The sequence below is a fragment of the Coenobita brevimanus genome, chromosome 66 (genome assembly GCF_032717465.1).
Source record: "Coenobita brevimanus isolate Jiangsu-jjx chromosome 66, ASM3271746v2, whole genome shotgun sequence".
Classification (NCBI taxonomy): Eukaryota; Metazoa; Arthropoda; class Malacostraca; order Decapoda; family Coenobitidae; genus Coenobita; species Coenobita brevimanus.
Genome location: NC_137019.1, coordinates 30,310,784 through 30,329,723, shown reverse-complemented (window position 1 = coordinate 30,329,723; position 18,940 = coordinate 30,310,784). Strand labels below are relative to the sequence as shown.

General features: G+C 40.5%; 1 protein-coding gene across 1 annotated transcript in view; it reads left to right on the top strand.

Annotated features, from left to right (window-relative positions):
- Nucleotides 1-18,940, top strand: part of LOC145405329 (putative inorganic phosphate cotransporter) — a 311,806-nt gene that overhangs the window by 261,870 nt on the left and 30,996 nt on the right. The window contains exons 7-8 of the mRNA XM_080276744.1: nucleotides 5,889-6,130; nucleotides 6,455-6,587. Of these exons, the coding sequence (XP_080132870.1) occupies nucleotides 5,889-6,130; nucleotides 6,455-6,587 (375 nt within the window). The remainder of the gene's footprint in view (nucleotides 1-5,888; nucleotides 6,131-6,454; nucleotides 6,588-18,940) is intronic.

Below are 18,940 nucleotides of genomic sequence, written 5' to 3'. Positions count from 1 at the left end.
GACACACCTGCTGCCTTCCCCACCTGCATCCTGCCAAGTGCCTTGCTTACAGAAGCAGCGTCAATCAAAGGCCAAGGGCCAAACACTGGATCTTTTGGCTCCAAACCTTCCCTATTCCAGTCAAACGCTTCTTTCAACAACCGTTATAATGCTTTCTCCAGGCGTCTTTAATATCCCCATAGTTTACCACTATCTTTCCTTCATCACTTTTCACATACTGGGCACCTATGATATTCCTGTTTTCCCTCTGATTTGTCACCTTAAATATCAATTCTTCCTTTCCACACTATATACTGTAGGTTATCTAGTAAAAGGCTCTGAGGCTCAAATTTTGCCTTGCAAACCTCTTTTTTAGCCCTACGCTTGGCAACCAAGTATTCCTCTTTGTTACCACACCTTTTCCATTCCCGGATAAGCCTTCTTTTCTTCTTACCTGCAGCTTCTACACCCTCGTCCCACCAAGAAGTTACTTTATGTCTTGGGGTGACCCCATGTCCATCCACACACTGAATCAGTAATTCTCAGTAGATTGTTCTTGAGAGGAGTGTACTGTTCATTAACACTTCAGTCAACAGCCCCCTGTCCAGCCACCACTCTTCTCTTTATTTAAGATTTGTTTGTGCAGTTGAGTATGGGCATGGCAGTGATTCTGTTAGCACGAACAGAACAGAGACATGTCTCCATGGAAGGTCTTTTTATATAGACAGAATCAGGCAAACATACAGCATCTGTACCTTCTTTCACATTAACGAGGCAAATCAACGTTGTAGTCAGCTCATGAGGTATCAGCTGCATCAGTTCAATTGATACCTCATTACCATACGTGAGGTGCTAATCGCTATTATGCCACATCTAGTGAAACAGGTAGAAGCATTAGGTGGTGATGATAAGTCGATTTGTTTTATCTTACTGGAAAATCTATTAAATAGTTTGGTCATATGGGCTTGGTTTGTGTATGGGTGAGGTTTTTATGTCGATTGACTTCGGTGCGTTGTGGACAGTGAATGTATTTCTCGCAATGATTACGCCCTCGGTAATCGAACCATTTGTTTTGTGCTCTTTAAGAATATGTAGGCCAAGAATTATTGCGTCCGCTTGTGACATTATGTTACTGATAATATAACAATGTAGAAATCATTATAACTTTAGTTAAGTTAGAACTTCAGTGTACTCTATCCTAGACAGGGGATTTTTGAACCATCGACTCCATACACCTGTAAGTTAGAAGGTAGTACTTCAGCGTTACTAGAGGAGCTGTTGTTTTTCATGGTAAATGAATTCCCAGTTTGTGCGTCTACTGCTGTTCCTTTATGGGTCAGGCAAGTAAAATGAGTATTATCAGTACTTTACTTATGATGATCATGGACTGGTCAATATTTAATATGTTCATAGTGGCTGAGGCAGGATATACATAAATTGAGTGTGTGGATTCGATGGTACTTTCTTAGTATGTTTGGTCATGGTGCACATACCTTCCTTCTCCTGCTTATTCTTAAATGGCGTACGACTTTGGGTTGTATGGCCAGAGGACTGATAGTAAGTGCAGAGTGCTTTGAATTAGTACACTGTTTTCTTGGGTAGGCGGTAGGTGGTGTTTGTTCACTGGATGTAACAGTTCGGATTTCATGAGCGACTTTCCTAAAACAGTCCACTCCTTTGTGACCGAATATTCAGCAACATTTACGCGTGCTGCGTGATTTCCTAATGAAGTAGTTAATCGCTTCACGGACAGGTTTTGTATGTCAAGTAGAATTAATCAAGTCTTCAGCTTTAGCACTTCGTGTTGCCAATATTCTCCTTGTGTGAGGAGTTTCTATGCATGGATCAAATCGTTCACAAATGAGAAGCGTCGACGGGGGTGGCCGCAGCTGACGGATGCTGTGGGGAAGGGGTTGAGGAGAGTTTAGGTACAGATAGACAGATGGGTGGAAAAGGGCAAAAGAATTTTTATTTTTCAAATAATTATAAGTTATGTGTTGAATGAATATGATAATATTGCACTATATCTATTACAATGCTCAGCATGCGTGCATGCATGCATGTGTGTGTGTGTGTGTGTGTGTGTGTGTGTGTGTGTGTGTGTGTGTGTGTGTGTGTAGTAAACCAAAACAGGAAAAAGACTTTTGATGAAATTTGAGGGGATGGTTGGAACTGGATCACAGGGCCAGTTTCAGTTTGGTGTCAAGCGATATTTTCTGGAGGAGTATTTTGGCCCCTAATAATTTTTCCCACGTGCAAGAGGCAGTGGTGCATTTCTGTGGAACTTCATGCAACTTTGGAGAGAGAGAGAGAGAGAGAGTTGTATATCTGAAATCCAATGTCTGTTACTTCACTGATGCTGCGAACAGCCTATTTTATTCAGCAGAAAATGGTGGGAGCTGTGATGATGACGGTGGTGGCAATTGTAATGGTGATGGAGGCAGCTGTGATGATCATGGTGGTGGTGATGGTAGCTGTAATGATGATGCTGGTGGTGGATGTTGTAATGGTGTTATGGGTATCCGTGGTGGTTGTGGTTGTAATGGTAGAGGTAGAGGTTGCAGTGGTGGTGGGAGCTGTATGGTGGTGGTGGTGGTAGTGATGGTAGCTGTGATGATTGTGGTGGTGGTGGTGGTAGCTGTGATGATGATGGTACTGGTAGCTGTGATGATGATGGTTGTGGTGGTGATTTGGCTGTGTTGATGGTGGTGGTGGAGGTCATGGTCATGAAGGTGGTTTAGGTGGTTGTGGTGTGCTGGTGGTAGTGGTGATGGTTGTGGAAGCTGTGATGCTGGTGGTGGTGGTGGTAGTGGTAATTATGATGATGATGGTGGTGTTGGTTGCTGTTGTGGTAGTGGTGGTGGTGGTGGCAGCTGTAATGGTGGTGGTATCAGCTGTGATGATGATGGTAGTGGTAGCTGTGATGATGGTGGTGGTGGTGGTAGCTGTGATGATGGTGGTGGTGGTGGTAGCTTTGATGATGGTGGTGGTCATGGTAACTGTGGTAGCGATAGGTATGGTGGTGGTGGTGGTGATGGTATCTGTGGTGGTGGTGGTGATGGTAGCAGCTGTGGTGGTGGTGGTGATTGTGGTCGCTGTGATGGTGGTGGTGATTGTGGTGGTAGCTGTGATGGTAATGGTGCTAACCCTGATGGTGGTGGTGGTAGTAGTGGTGGTGGTGGTAGCTGTGGTGGTGGTACTGATGGTAGTTGTGATGATGCTGTTGTTGGTGGTGGTACAGTAGCTGTTGTGGTGATGGTGGGGATGGTGGAAGTTGTGGTAGGTATTCAGAAACAGTACTCACAAAGGACTTGCTCCAAAGAGAAGCGTGGCTCAGAGAAGGCTGTGCATTGTAGGATGTTACTGGGTACTTGTGATATGTTGTGTTTTTATTCACGGTAACGAATTTGGGAGAAATTTCGCAACAATAATCACGCGTTTTCCCTGCCCTCCCTTAACCGCCCAACAAACTGTCATCCTATTTATATAGATCTACTCGCTTTAATCCATCGTGCTACTTTCATTTCATGTAAGCATCACATAATATGTCGTTCAGACAACACTTCTGTTTCACCAGGAGTGGTTATAGGGGGATGTCCTTATGCCAATTAATATGGTATCATTTATAAGTAGTGGCCATCATGCAAAAAGTGTTTTACTACAGCCATTCTCGTAGATGAATGATCCCTGGGCAATGAGTGACAGAATTCTTTAGGCAACAAGCTCCAGCGATATCTTTTTTCAGAACATCTTCAGGCAGAAGCAGGATAGATTGTGCAAAGTAATTGAGCAATTACAGTAAACAACATTTTGGAATGGATAGGTGGCGATGGGAGTGAGATGCTGAATTACTGAATGGGTAAACAGGAAGGCACTGAGATAGTATGAATATACAATAAAAGGAAATGCACACAACTAGGGCGCTAAAGAAAACATTTAACAATGAAATCAAAGGTACGGAAGAAGAGAGTTGAGCAGAATATGAGAGAGAGAGAGAGAGAGAGTTCCGTTGTCTGACAAAGGACAGACCATATTTAAGGAAGAGTACAGAAGGAAAGAGGAGGGAGGGAGACAGAAGCGTATCAAACTGAGGTCTGCTGATTATGTCAAGCAGTGTTTAGAAACAAAAGCCGGGGTTCGAACATATACAGTGTGTACTATACATTAGGATATTTTCATATCTTAGCTCTTGTAGGTGAATCTGTTGCTCTGAGGGATGGTGTTGGGGCCAGTTGTGAAAGCGGCGGTAGAAACTTGCTTTGAGGCATGGGGAGGGGGGAGTGACAAAGGTGGACGGGAGAATGGGTAGCCTACATTGCAAGATTAATGATGTAGTGGAATGACAGCTGTATAGGAAAAGCGGGGTTCGATGGAGAGAGTAGAGAAGGCCAAGTAACGATGAGGGCTATCCTAGTATCAGTGACACCACTAGACTCACATGTATGCAGCAGAAGTCAGGGGAAAGCAGATGGCGAAAGTGGGAAGTTAAGGGCTTATCACAGCTAGGTGAGGGAGTGGTATCTAGAAATAGGTCAGGGAATGCAGATGATTGGAGGTTAGATAGACACGGGGTGGATACATCAACAGTGTTAGTGGATCTTGCTAGTCTTGGGTGCTTATGGTCCAGGACGGTCAGGGGATATGTGGCAATTATGTCATTTTTGTCTTCGGGTGCATGTAGTTTCTTTCCATTTTAACCTTTATCTTTTGTACTTAGGTCTTATGTGTTCTGTGTTGAATCTTCTGTCTTCTTTGAAGAAGATGCAGGCTTTTGTGGTATTTTTTTTTTCTCTTAATTCACGATTCTTCTAGGTTGGTCAATGGTCGTCTTCTTCAGTGCCATCATTTATAGCCTTGGTCTTACTTGATGACATCAGTTTTTACAGTCTTATATCGTTAAGAAAGGGAGACCAGTCGACGGGTTTGGAAATGAAGAATATGAATGTACAGCAGTGTCTTGGAGAACATCTTTTGTTTAGTTTGGCTGGATGATGGAAATGCCAAACTCACAAGTGGCTTCTTGTGGGTGAATGTCCTGGGTGCTGCCGGCTCTTCGATGACTTACCTCCCGGTCCAATCTGGTAGTCAAGTCGTTGAGACTGAAGGTGCTGGTACTGAGGTGGCTGATGTCCGTGATTAGGTCGTTTTAAATATTTTGGCCAGTCTTATTAAACAGATTTAATGGCATATGTATTATGGTCCATGGCATTAAAGGCATCATGGGCTATGTGTTCACGGCGTTACTTTGTGCATGCTGCTATGGTGAGCCTCACCGCTGCCATGTGTCACAGTGGAGACATGCTTGGCACTTCGCCTGGTGCCTGTAGTATATGTGGTAGTTGAAGCATCTCCCATCAAGTGCTGCCTATTGAATTTTTCTGGAACTGATCTTGTACATGATATATAATTACATACTCGTGTGTATGTGTGTGTGTGTGTGTGTGTGTGTGTGTGTGTGTGTGTGTGTGTGTGTGTGTGTGTGTGTGTGTGTGTGTGTGTGTGTCTATATACAGTATATATATATATATATATATATATAGATAGATAGATAGATAGATAGATAGATAGATAGATAAATATATTGATCTTGTACATGAAATATCTATCTATATATATCTATATCTGTCTATCTATCTATCTATATCTATATCTATCTATCTATCTATCTATCTATCTATCTATCTATATATATATATATATATATATATATATATATATATATATATATATATATGGTACATATTACTGTAAGGCCATGAACCATTTTGCTCACATATTAGCAGAAATGGAAACATTCAACAAGTAATGGTCCTACCCATGAAATACCAGTCTTCTTCATTTCCATGGCACCCTGAGTAAGCAAAAAGCTTAAGCTACCAAATGAACTCATTGATGCATTTCATCTTTAGCAATGTACGTGTCTGGAGCAGCACTGGTAGCCATGATGTGGGTGAAGTGTAACTCCAGTGTGGCCATGGCGGTCATGTGTGTGGCTGTGGGAGCAATGGGAACGATCAACAGCGGGTCACTCAGTTCAGAGCAGGACATCGCACCCAATTTCGCTGGCTCCCTTGAGGGCATTACTAACACTATTGGGGCTACTACTGGCTTCTTGGCGCCGGCTATCACTGGTGCCATCATAAATGACAATGTAAGTGTTATGAGGAAATAGCTTTTTTGTATCAGAATTTGGTAATACTTAAAGTTGATCATTTTTTTTTTTATGATTCAAGGATGGCAAACATTAACTTAGTGTTTCAGCCACTGACATCATGAATGACGGCATCAATTGGGTACTATGTTAGATGTATTTTTGGTACTCTTTAAAACTTCTTCATCGGTGTTCTTGTCGGTAACTAACCATATCTCCTCAGCAGATGATAGTATCAAAGTGAACGATCATTAGACACTATTACTTTAATATCCGGACAAGTGCTACTATGTAATGAACATTGATGTAATACCTTGCCACCAGCAAACGCTGAGTGGATGGAGAGCAGCGTTCGGGCTTTCGGCTGGTCTGTCCTTCATATGCTGCACCCTGTTCATCTTATTTAGTACCGATAAGGTTCAGCCATGGAACAATCCCAAACCCAAGACCAAAAAAGGTAAGAGATGAATGACTATACTGCAGAATATGATATTAACAATATGAAAATATGTAATTACCAACGTATATGACTAAATAAAATTAATATCCTAGTCACAGTGTCAGTAAATTAAATGCTAATAAATATGCAGCTAATACTTGGAATGATGGGACTGGATGTTTGTCAAGAATTAGAAAAAAAAAATGGCAATAAGATAACTTAAAACTAACTGTACTAAGCCTACTAATATGCTTTATGTTGCATTTTGCAGAAAGCGACCCATAACAAGATAATAATAGTTGAGGGGAATGATGGTGAGAGGCCACATATAGTATAATCTTGTGACGTCATACACTCGACACAGTAAAAACAAGAAGTAACACTCAGTGAGTTCACCGCCAGAGCCTTTAAAAGGTCTACGGGCAAAACAGTTGCCTTGACCTTCCATCAACTTTTCTCAAGACTGAAACACTTCTTTCTTGTTTGACCCTCAGTGATTCCACAAAACTTGCTCAAGAGTGGATCAAAGCTGCTTAAGTTGGCCTTGCCTTGTGACCTTGATTTTTAATCTTTAGCTCTCAAAACTAGATCAATTCATACATGGTGGAACTTTAGTCACTCCACGAAGTTTTGTCTGTACTGTATAAAAACTGTCTCAGTTATATAGTTGCATAATTGATATTGCTTTGTGACCTTCACTACAGTATGACTGTCTTCAGAATCAAATTCTTTCATCATTTCTTTACCCTGAATCCTCTCACCAAGTTAGATCTAAAATGGATAAAAATAATTTAAGATAACTGTGCCATGTGACCTTAACCTATGACATATCGCTCTCAAAACAATAGATCAACCTCTTGTCGCACCCAAAACCCTTCCACCAAGTTTGGTTCAGATCATATCAAATCTGTTTTAAATTATTAGTTCACGCACTGGCTGACAAGGATCGAACTTTATCTTGTTCTGTGACTTTGACCTTTGACTGATTGTTCCTAAAATTTTATCCCATCGTTCTGACCTTACTTTGAACCCTACCGCCAAGTCTGGTTTACACCCTGCCTAGGTAGGTTGTTTCACATTTGTCTGTCAACTTCTACCTTTCCTTCCTGCTAGAAGTTGCTCTAATTCAGCCTGTCCCAGAGAAGGGATACCATTCCCAGCCCTCAAACTATCACCCAATTACTTTAACTTCCTGTATTTCAAAAAGTTTTTGAGTCCGTTCTTAACAAAAATTTTTAAAGCACCTTTTCTATTACAGTCTTCTTTCTGATCGTCAGTATGAGCTCCACCAGGGAATCTCCACTGCCGTTCGTCTCACCTACCTTTCAGACTCCTGGTCATCCTCCTTACGAGACTTTGGCGAAAGCTTTGGGATTGCGCTTGGCATCTCAAAGGCTTTCAATCGAGTCTGGCATATATCTTTAATTTCCAAACTGCCCTCTTACAGTTTCTATCCTTCTATCTGTGCCTTCATCTCTAGTTTCTATTCTGATCACTCTATAGCTGCTGTTGCAGATGGCCACCGTTCTTCTCCTAGAGCTATGAACAGTGGTGTTCCTCAGGGCTCTGTCCTATCAACAACTCACTTCATTTTCTTCACCAGTGACCTAAGTTGTACATCTAACTCTATCCACTCGTACGCTGATGGCTCCTCCCTTCACCTTTTCATTCACTTGTCTCAGCGTCCATCTGAGCAGTTACATCAGCAAACAAGGGATGAGGTTGTGGCAAACCTAATGTCTGACTTGGCTCATATCTCTGAGTGGAGTAAGGGTAATCTTGTTTTTAATGCATCAATAACTCAGTATTTACATCTATCAAGGTTCAACCTGACAAAATCTTCTGCAGGAGTATCCTCTAATTTTTAACAATATCCAATTCGATCGTGCATCATCGTTGAACATGCTTGGCTTTTCATGCACTCGGGACTTATCTTGGAAAGATCATATTACCTCTCTTGTACAGTCTGTTTCCAAGAGGATGGGTGTACTAAGCCGACTCAGTGCCTTCCTTACCCCTACACAGTTGTTGACCCTATACACGGGTTTTATTCGCCCCTGTGTAGAGTACAACTTTCACGTGGGGGGAGGTTCCCCATATACAGTTCTGCTCAACATGGTGGAGTCAAAGGATTTCAGTCATATTAACTCTTCTCCTACAGGCTCCCTTCAACATCTGTTTCTTCGTTGTGCTGTTGCATCTTTATCTCTTTTCTGTCACTACTTCAGTGGTCATTGCTCCTCTGAACTGTTTGCTTGCATCCCTCCAGCACAATGGCAGGCGCATAACACCCGTCTAGCAACAAACTCTCATCTTTTATCTGTCCAACTCTCTAAAACAAGAGTTAACCATTACTCCCAGTATTTCATATGTGCAACAGGTCAGCTCTGGAACTGTCTCCTTCTGTCTGTATTTCCTACTGCTTATGATCTCCAGTCTTTCAAACGCATTTTGTCTAGGCATCTCGAAATTAAATGAATGGATTTCGAATTTGCCTTTCTGTTTTCTTGTTTTTTGTTTTTTCTTCGAGGGAACAATCGTGCAGGCTCCTGGCCATTGGATCCTACTTTCTTGCATTTAAAAAACGGATAAAAATTGTTTAAGTTGACCTTCCCATGTAGCCGGTACCTTTATCCATTATGTGTAAAAAAAATAAATAAATAAAGGGTTGGGCTGTTAAGAAAAGAGAACACAAAACAAAACAAAATATGGGTCACACCGCACTTCCACATCAGTGCAGGCCCAGGAGGGGAAGGAGATTGATGTATGATTTATGTTCCACCTATTTCTCTGTTCACTTATTTATAAGTATCTGGTTTTATCTTGCTGTATGCCATGTATGGCAGATTTTGCTGCAGTGAATATTTTGTAACACATCTGGATTGCAGGAAAAGCTGTGGTCACAAATTGGTAAAGAATAAATGAATGTTTCATCAGTGTCTTCCTTATTTCACTTCTATCTGGTTGTATAAATTATCCGACAGCATTGTAATATCAGGAGTATTTGCTGAACGAGAATAAAAATACAGTTATGATTAAGTCACTGTTGCTAAAATTTAAATATCTAAAAAGTGGTTAGACATTTCAGTCCCTAGCTGTGTTTATTATTTTTTTTTTTTTTTTTTTTTTTTTTTGGAAAATGTATATTAGTTGCACTGTCAATGCAGAGTTTGATACTTTAAAATAATTTGTGTGTCCCGTCTAACAAGAAAGCTACAATTGAAACAAAAGGGATATGTAGTTTGGTGAGCAAAGTTTGTAGAGACAAACAAAGAGGTTATGGTGACTTTACAACCAGCCAATCAGCGAAGACGAGACATCCTCATCTTGATGCTTTAATGAATGGGGTTTAGAATGTTGTTTATCTTTTTATTTTAGTTCACCCAAGTGTAAGATGTTGAAAGCACAATAAATTCTGCAAAACCTGCATTAAGTGAGAAGTACCTGCACTGTCCGCAGCATTATCATTTTTTTTTTTTTTTTAATAACAGGATAAAGGAAGGAAAAACAAATAAACAAGAAAAATAATCCATACACCAGATTACTGCTGTCATCTGTTCATAAAATATCTGTAACAGTTAGACTTGAACAGCTGTAGGTTGAAGTTTGGAGGGAAACAACTCTGGGGAAGCGAGTTCCAGAGAGTTGCAGTTCGGGGAATGAAAGAATTCTGATAGGCAGAAGTTCTGCAATATGGCTGAGTGACATTCCAGTCCTGAGTGCTGCCAGATGACCATGTAGTACGAGGGATGGCATGGAGGGATGGCATCATGGATGCAACTTCGTCTGAGCATTTGCCATAAAAATATATGTAAAATGATGCAAGGGAGGCAACATTCCTTCTTACTTGTAGGGGAGGTAATTTATTTGTAATGGCAGGGTTGTTAATAATTCTAAGAGCTTTGTTCTAAATTTTGTCTAGTTGTATTAATGCAACCTCTCCACATCCATGCCACAAGGGTGAGCAATATTCAAGCTGAGAGTGCACATGACTCTTATAAATTACAACAAACTGCTTGCCAGTGAAGAAGTTACGGACTCTGTACAATAATCCAAGTTTCTTTGAGGCGGTTTTAGCAAGTGATCTAACATGAGAGGTCCAGCTGAGGGCATTGTTAAGTGAGACACCGGGAATTTCACTGCTTTTGGAGATGGGAATATTAGAAGCACTGAAGGTAATATACGAAATTGGCAATATCTCTCTATTAGTAAATTGTATATAATTAGTTTTACCAGCATTAAATGAGACAAGGTTGTTTTGTCCTCATTCACTGATCGTAGATATGTCTTGATTTATGGAGATGGCTGTACTGAGTTGAGGGGTAGAGAGTTTAGACTTTGTAAATGGGTGTAGGAATGTGAATGAACTATGTAGTGTTGAGTCATCTGCATATGAGTGGATGGGATTGTGGGTGACAGATAAGAGATGATTAATATGAACTAGGAACAGGGTTGGCGCCAGAACTGATCCCTGCGGCACGCCGTCGTTACTTGAGTGGAAATTGGAATATGCATCATCTACTTTTACTCTTATTTTCCTGTCACTGAGATATGAGGAAATCATTGGAACAAAAGACGTTAGTCCATAGCAAGGGAGTTTGGACATCAGGGAACGGTGCCATACTCTTTCGAAAGCTTTAGAAATATCAAGGGCTACTGCATGGGTTTCTCCATGTAAGTCGATTGACTGATGGATGGTATGAGTTAGGAGATTAAGTATGTCAATGACGGATCTTTCATGGCGAAAACCTTATTGTCTATCTCTAATTAAGTTGTTGGATTAAAGATGTTCAACAATGTGCTTATTATTTCAAATTTCAAATACCTTACCAAGAGAATATGTGACAGCTTTTGGTCTATAATCAGAGGGGTCTGAGGAACTTCCTTTCTTCGGAATTGGGTGGATATTGGCTTCCTTCCATGAACTTAAGAATGAAGAAGCACGTATGCAAAGTCTGAATAATTTAGGTAGAACAGAGCCAAGTTCAGGTGAACACTTTTTTAAAACAATTGGCGAAATTCCATCTGGGCCTGGAGCTTTGTTTGTAGGTAAATTGTCTAGGATAGATTTTACGTATCTTGTGTGTATTTTAAGTGGAACAATTTCAGGAGAGTCAAGTTCTCGTACTGGGACGTTCTGGCTGGCGTCCTATATGGTAGAATTTCTGGCAAACTTACTGGCAAAAATATCTGTTTTCCCATGCGGGTCATTTGTAATGTTGCCATCTGAAGATTTTAGTGGGGGAATGGATGATGACTTGTTAAAGTTGTCACAAAGGACTTAGAAATAATGTCATAAAAGACTTTGTAGTTACTTGTAGAGAAGGTTTGTTGTTTAGTTGTCACTCTCGATTTCTTGTAGTAGGAATTAAAGATGAATACAGTGAGTGGATCTTAATTTATTATCATCAGAGAGATCTAAGTTGAGCAGGGTATGTCTTACAGAGACAATATAATAAGTAAGTCTAGTTGAGCCCCTCTTTCTTGTTCACTCTCTCCACTACCTGTCGGTTCAAATGCTACCCTCCTTCTGAGCTCTCCTTCCTAAATTCTGGTGAAACAGGGGTCGTGTCACGTGTGTTACACTGTGGTTGGAAAGTTCCAGAAACCTGTGTGTGCGTATTTGTGTATGTCACTAGGCTTTGTTCCCCTGCTATCTCGCTGACACACTATCTTTTTTTTTTTTTTTTTTTTTTTTTTAAATAACAGAACGGAGGAAGGAAAAACAAATGGAGAAAAAAAAATAATCCATACACCAGATTACTGGTGTCCTCTGTTCATAAAATATCTGTAAGAATTAGACTTGAACAGTTGTAGGTTGAAATTTGGAGGAAAACAACTCTGGGGAAGCGAGTTCCAGAGAGATGCAGTTCGGGGAATGAAAGAATTCTGATAGGCAGAAGTTCTGCAATGTGGTTGAGTGACATTCCAGTCATGAGCGTTACCAGATGCCCGTGTAGCACGAGGGAAGGCATGGAGAGGTGGCACCATGGACGCAACTTCGTCTGAGCATTTGCCAAAAAAATATCTGTAAAATAATGCAAGGGAGGCAACATTCCTTCTTACTTGCAGGGGAGGTAGTTTATATGTAATGGCAGGGTTGTTAATGATTCTAACAGCTTTATTCTGAATTTTGTCTAGTTGTCTTAATGCAACCTCTCCACAACCATTCCACAAGGGTGAGCAATATTCAAGCTGAGAGCGCACATGACTCTTATAAATTATAGCTAACTGCTCATCGGCGAAGAAGTTACGGACTCTGTACAATAATCCAAGTTTCCTTGAGGCGGTTTTAGCAAGTGATCTGACATGAGAGGTCCAGCTGAGGGCACTGTTAAGTGAGACACCAAGAATTTCAATACTTTTGGAGATGGGAATATTAGTAGCACTGAAGGTAATGTACGAATCTGACAATATCTATCTATTAGTAAACTGTATATATTTAGTTTTACTAGCATTAAAAGAGACAAGGTTGTTTTGTCCCCATTCACTGATTGTAGATAGATCTTGATTTATGGAGATGGCTGTATTGAGTTGAGAGGTAGAGATATTAGACTTTGTAAATGGATGTCTGAGTGTGAATGAACTATGTAGTGTTGAGTCATCTGCATATGAGTGAATGGGATTGTGAGTGACAGATAAGAGATCATTAATATGAACCAGAAATAGGGTTGGCGCCAGAACTGATCCCTGTGGCACGCCGGCGTTAATTGAGTGGAAATTCGAATATACATCATCTACTTTTACTCTTATTTTCCTGTCACTAAGATAAGAAGAAATCAAAGGAACAAAAGACGTTAGTCCATAGCAAGGAGTTTGGACAGCAGGGAACGGTGCCATACTCTGTCGAAAGCTTTAGAGACATCAAGAGCTACTGCATGAGTTTCTCCAAAAAGATCAATTGATTGATGGATGGTATGAGTTAAGAGATTGAGTATGTCAATGGTGGATCTTTCGTGGCGAAAACCGTATTGTCTATCATTAATTAAGTTGTTGGATTCAAGATGTTTAACAATATGCTTATTAATTAAAGTTTCAAATACCTTACCAAGAGAAGATGTGATAGCTATTGGTCTGTAATTGGAGGGGTCAGACGAACTTCCTTTCTTCGGAACTGGGTGGATATTGGCTTCTTTCCATGAATTTGGGAATAAAGAAGTACGTATGCATAGTCTGAATAATTTAGCTAGGACAGAGGCAAGTTCAGGGGAACACTTTTTCAAAACAATTGGCGGAATTCCATCTGGACCTGGAGCTTTGTTGGTAGGTAAATTGTCTAGGATGGATTTTACAAATCTTGTCTGTATTTTAAGTGGGGCAATTTCGGAAGAATCAAGTTCCAGTACTGAGACATTCTGGCTGGTATCATCTATGGTAGAGTTTCTTGCAAAGGTACTAGCAAAGATATCTGCTTTCCCACGTGGGTCATTTGTAATATTGCCATCTGAAGATTTTAGTGGGGGAATGGAAGATGACTTGTTAAAGTTATTATTGAAAGAATTAAGAGTTGACCAGAATATTCTGTTGTCATTAGGGTTGTTAAGTAGTTTTGATGCTTGCTTTTGAAGAAAGTTTGATTTAGATAGATTTAATACAGCTTTTGCATGATTTCATCATCTCCTGACATTGCTACTTCCTATGTGTCGTCAACATTTCCTCAGTTAACTTGCAAGATCATTTCCCTTTCCCAGGCTCGCATGGAGCTGTCTATCTATCTATTTATCTATCTATCTATTATGATTTGTAATTATAATATGGACTCATAACAGAGTTATTATTGATACAATTAAGACTTGACCAGATTATTCTATTGTCATTTGGGCTGTTACCTAGTTTTGATGCTTCCATTGAAGAAAGTTAGATTTAGCTAGATTTATTACAGCTTTTGCATGATTTCTGGCAATTTTAAATTGAGAGAGTGATTCAGATGTTTTTTATTTTAAGTAAGCGTTATATGTTAATGACCTTTGGGTTGTTGCTCTGGCACAGTTGCCATAAAACCATTTTGGAGAGTTCAATCTTTCAGTGAACTGTTCTCTTGGTATGAATAAATCCATACCAGGTAGTATTAAGTCACAAATGTGGGACTCGGTGGAATTGGGATCATTAGAGAAGAAAGACTGCCATGCAATGTCAGCACGTTAATTTCTAAATCCATCCCAGTTTCCACTATCAAAGTGCCATCGGGTCACTCTGACAGGTTCAGAACAGGGAGGTGTGGGGGGGTTAACTAATGAGGCTTTGATGAGATTGTGGTCAGAGGATCCAAGTGGTGACAGTACCTCTATCCTGTATTGATCTGGATTATTTGTCAAGAATAAAGCCAAGAGTTGGGCATTATGGTCAGGATTATCAGTTATTCTGGTTGGTTGCTTTACCAGCTGGGTGAGATTAAATGATTCTGCAAACAGCTTGCACTCTAGACCAGCGTTGTCAGTCCTGGCAGAATGCAATAACCATTCAACATTATGTACGTTGAAATCACTCAAAGTTGTAATTTCGGTGCTAAGGGCAAGGTTAAGGTTACTCAACTGTGTGGATATGTAATCAAATACACTGAGTTCCAAAGAAGCACTGGGGGAGCAATAGACTACACAGATATATTTGGTAATATTTTGACAATTTAGTCTATACAATGAGTAATTAAAACTGGTTGAAGTGAAGTTTAAAATAGTGTCAACTTCATATTGGGATTTGATATAACAACAGATGCCGCCCTTGTTTCGGAAGTTTGTGAGGAGATGGTAACCGGGAAAACAAAATGGGGATAAATCAGTAGAGGGTGAGACTTGTGGTTCTGTGAGGAAAAAGGCCAAAGAGGATATGGAGTGAAGGAAAAAATAAACTGAGGTTAAATTTGTGCTAAGGCTGCGGATGTTGGTCAAGAATAAGGCCGCACTTTCACCTCTACGCTGACGAGCATTACTGGAAATTGCAACAGTCACTGCTGGCACAGTCGCTTGATGGCGACCGCAAGGACCCTGTGCCCCCAGCCCTACCCTGCCGGTGGTGGCAATCCGAGGTACCACCTCATTTAATAGTAACATTGCAGCAGCCATTGTTAATGAGAATGGGAATAGAAGGTGTGATATCTTTTGTGCATGTAGTGTGGTGTTGACAGTTGAAGGTAGAGGTATTAAGAGAGCATGCTGGCCTACTCTCTGTGTAAATGAATGCACTGATAATGTTCAGCAAAGAGAGATGGTCAGGATCAAGTCCTAAGGTCTAGCTCCGGCTCTCCCTATCACCATCTTGCCATCCACCACGAGAGTAGTGCCCTGATCGACTGGTGCCACAGGCTACTCCTCACAAGGTAAAAGAAAAAGGTAAAAACATGGAGAAATTCATTTTAAATAACAGACCAAAGGAAAAAATTTATAAAAAAAATAATCCATACACCAGATTACTGGCGCCCTACATTAATAAAAAATAATCTGTAACAGTTGGACTTGAACAGCTGTAAGTTGATGTTTGGGGGGAAACATCTCTGGGGAAGTGAGTTCCAGAGAGATGCACTTCGGGGAATAAAAGAATTCTAACAGGCAGATGTTCTGCACTATGGCTGTGTGACATTCGTCATGAGAGCTACCAGATGCCCGTGCTGCACGAGGGAAGGCATAGAGAGATGGCACAATTGACCCAACTCCGTCTGAGCATATGCCGTGAAAGTATCTGTAAAATTATGCAAGGGAGGCAACATTCCTTCTTACTTGTAAGAGAGGTAGTTTACCTGTAATAGCAGGGTTATTAGTAATTCCAACAGCTTTGTTCTGATTGTTGTCTAGCTGTTTTAGTGCAACCTCTCTACGTCCATTCCACAAGGGGGAGCAACATTCTAGCTGAGAGTGCACATGACACTTATAAATTATAGGTAACTGCTCGTCAGTGAAGAAGTTAAGGACTCTGTACAATAATCCAAGATTCTTCGAGGCGGTTTTATTAAGTGATCTGACATCAGAGGTCCAGCTGAGGGCGTTGTTAAGTGAGACACCGAGAATTTCAATATTTCTGGAGATGGGAATATTGGTAGCATTGAAGGTAATATACGAATCTGGCAATATCTCTCTATTAGTAAATTGTATATATTTGGTTTTACTAGCATTATAAGTCTTCATTTATGGAGATGGCTGCATTGAGTTGAGGATTAGAGATATTAAACTTTGTAAATGGATGTTTGAGTGTGAATTAACTGTGAAGTGTTGAGTCATCTGCATATGAATGGATGGGATTGTCGGTGACAGATATGAGATCATTAATATGAACTAGGAATAGGGCTGGTGCCAAAACTGATCTCTGTGGCACGCAGGCATTAATTTTGTTGGAATGTACATCATCTACTTTTACTCCTGTTTCCCTGTTGATGAAGTATGAGGAAACCAGAGGAACAAAAGACGTTAGTCCATAGCAAGAGAGTTTGGATGGCAGGGAATGGTGCCACACTCTGTCGAAAGCTTCAGAAATATCAAGAGCTTCTGCATGAGTCTCTCCATGTTGGTCAATTGATTGATGGATGGTATGAGTCAGGAGACCGAGTATACCAATGGTGGATCTTTCGTGGCGAAAACCATATTGTCTATCACTAACTGAGTTCCTGGATTCAGGGTGTTTAACTATGTGCTTATTAATTACACTGTCAAATACTTTACCAAGAGAAGACGTGATAGCTATTGGTCTGTAATCAGAGGGGTAACAGGGACTTCGTTTCTTTGCAGTTGGGTGGATATTGGCTTCTTTCAATGAATTAGGGAATGAAGAAGTACGTAGACATAGTCTGAATAATTTAACTTGGACAGAGGCAAGTTCTGGGGAGCACTTTTTCAAAACAACTGGAAGAACTCCATCTGGGCCTAGAGCTTTGTTGATTGGTAAATTGTCTAGGATAGATTTTCCGTATTTAATCTGTATTTTAAGTGGAGCAATTTGAGAGGGTCAAGTTCTAGTACAGGGACGTTCTGGCTGATATCCTTTAAGGTAGAATTTCTGGGAAATGTACTGGCAAGCATTTTCCCTTTACCACAATGGTCATTTGTAATGTTACCGTCTGAAGGTTTTAGTAGGAGAATGGGTGATGACTTGTTCAAGATAATATTGAAAGAACTGAGAGTTGACCAGAATATTCTATTGTCATTAGGGCTGCCAAGTAGTTTTGACGCTTGGTTTTGAAGAAAGTTCAGTTTAGCAAGATTTATTACTGCTTTTGCGTGGTTTCTAGGAATTATAAATTGACACAGTGATTCAGATGTTTTTTTTATTTTAAGTAAGAGTTGTAGGCTAATAACTTTTGGGCAGTTGCTCTGACATAATTGCTATCAAACCGTTTTAGGGAGTCGGTATGAACAATTCCATACCAGCTAGTATTAGGTCATTAATGTGGGACTGGGTAGAATTGACATCACCAGAGAAGAAAGACTGCCATGGAATACCAGCAAGATCATTTCTATATCGATCCCAGTTCTCCCTATCAAAGTGCCATCGGGTCACCCTGACAGGTTCCGAATGGGGAGGTTTGGGGGAGCCGACTAATGAGGCTTTGTTGAGATTGTGGTCAGAGGATGCAAGTGGTGACAGTACTTCTATTCTGTATTGATCTGGATTATTTGTCAGGAATATTTCCAAGAGATGGGCATTATGGTCAGGATTATCTGGTATTCTGGTTGGTTGCTTTACCAACCGCATTAGATTAAATGATTCTGCAAACAGCTCACACTCCAGACCAGTATTGTCAGTCCTGGCAAAGAGTAATAACCACTCTACATTACGTATTGTACGTTAAAATCACCCAAAATGGTAATTTCGGTGCTAAGAGTAAGGTTAAGGTTGCTCAACTGTGTGGATATGTAGTCAAATACACTGGGTTCTGAAGAAGCATTGGGAGAGTAATAGATTACATACTGGTAGATATATTTGGTAATATTTAGATAATTTAGTTTAAACAGTGGGTAAGCAAAATTAGCTGTAGTGAAGTTTGAAACAGTGTCAACTGCAAATTCACATTTGATATAATCAAAAGTGCCACACTTGTTACGGAAGTATGTGAGGAGATAGTAATCAGGAAAACAACTTGGCGATATATCGGTACAGGGAGAGATTTGGGGTTCTGTAAGGAACAGAGCTAGATAGGATACGAATCGTAGGAAAAAATTAACTGAGTTAAAATTGGTACTGAGACTACAGATACTGGTGAAGAAAGGCCGCACCTGCACTTCTACACTGACGAGCATGAATGGAATTTGCAATGGTCACTGCCGGCATAGTCGCTTGATAGCGACTGAGAGGACCCAGCGCCGCCAGCCCTATGGTGACGGTGGTGGCAATCCAAAATACCACCTCGTTTGCTGATATTAATGCAATGGCCATTGCTAAGAGGTATT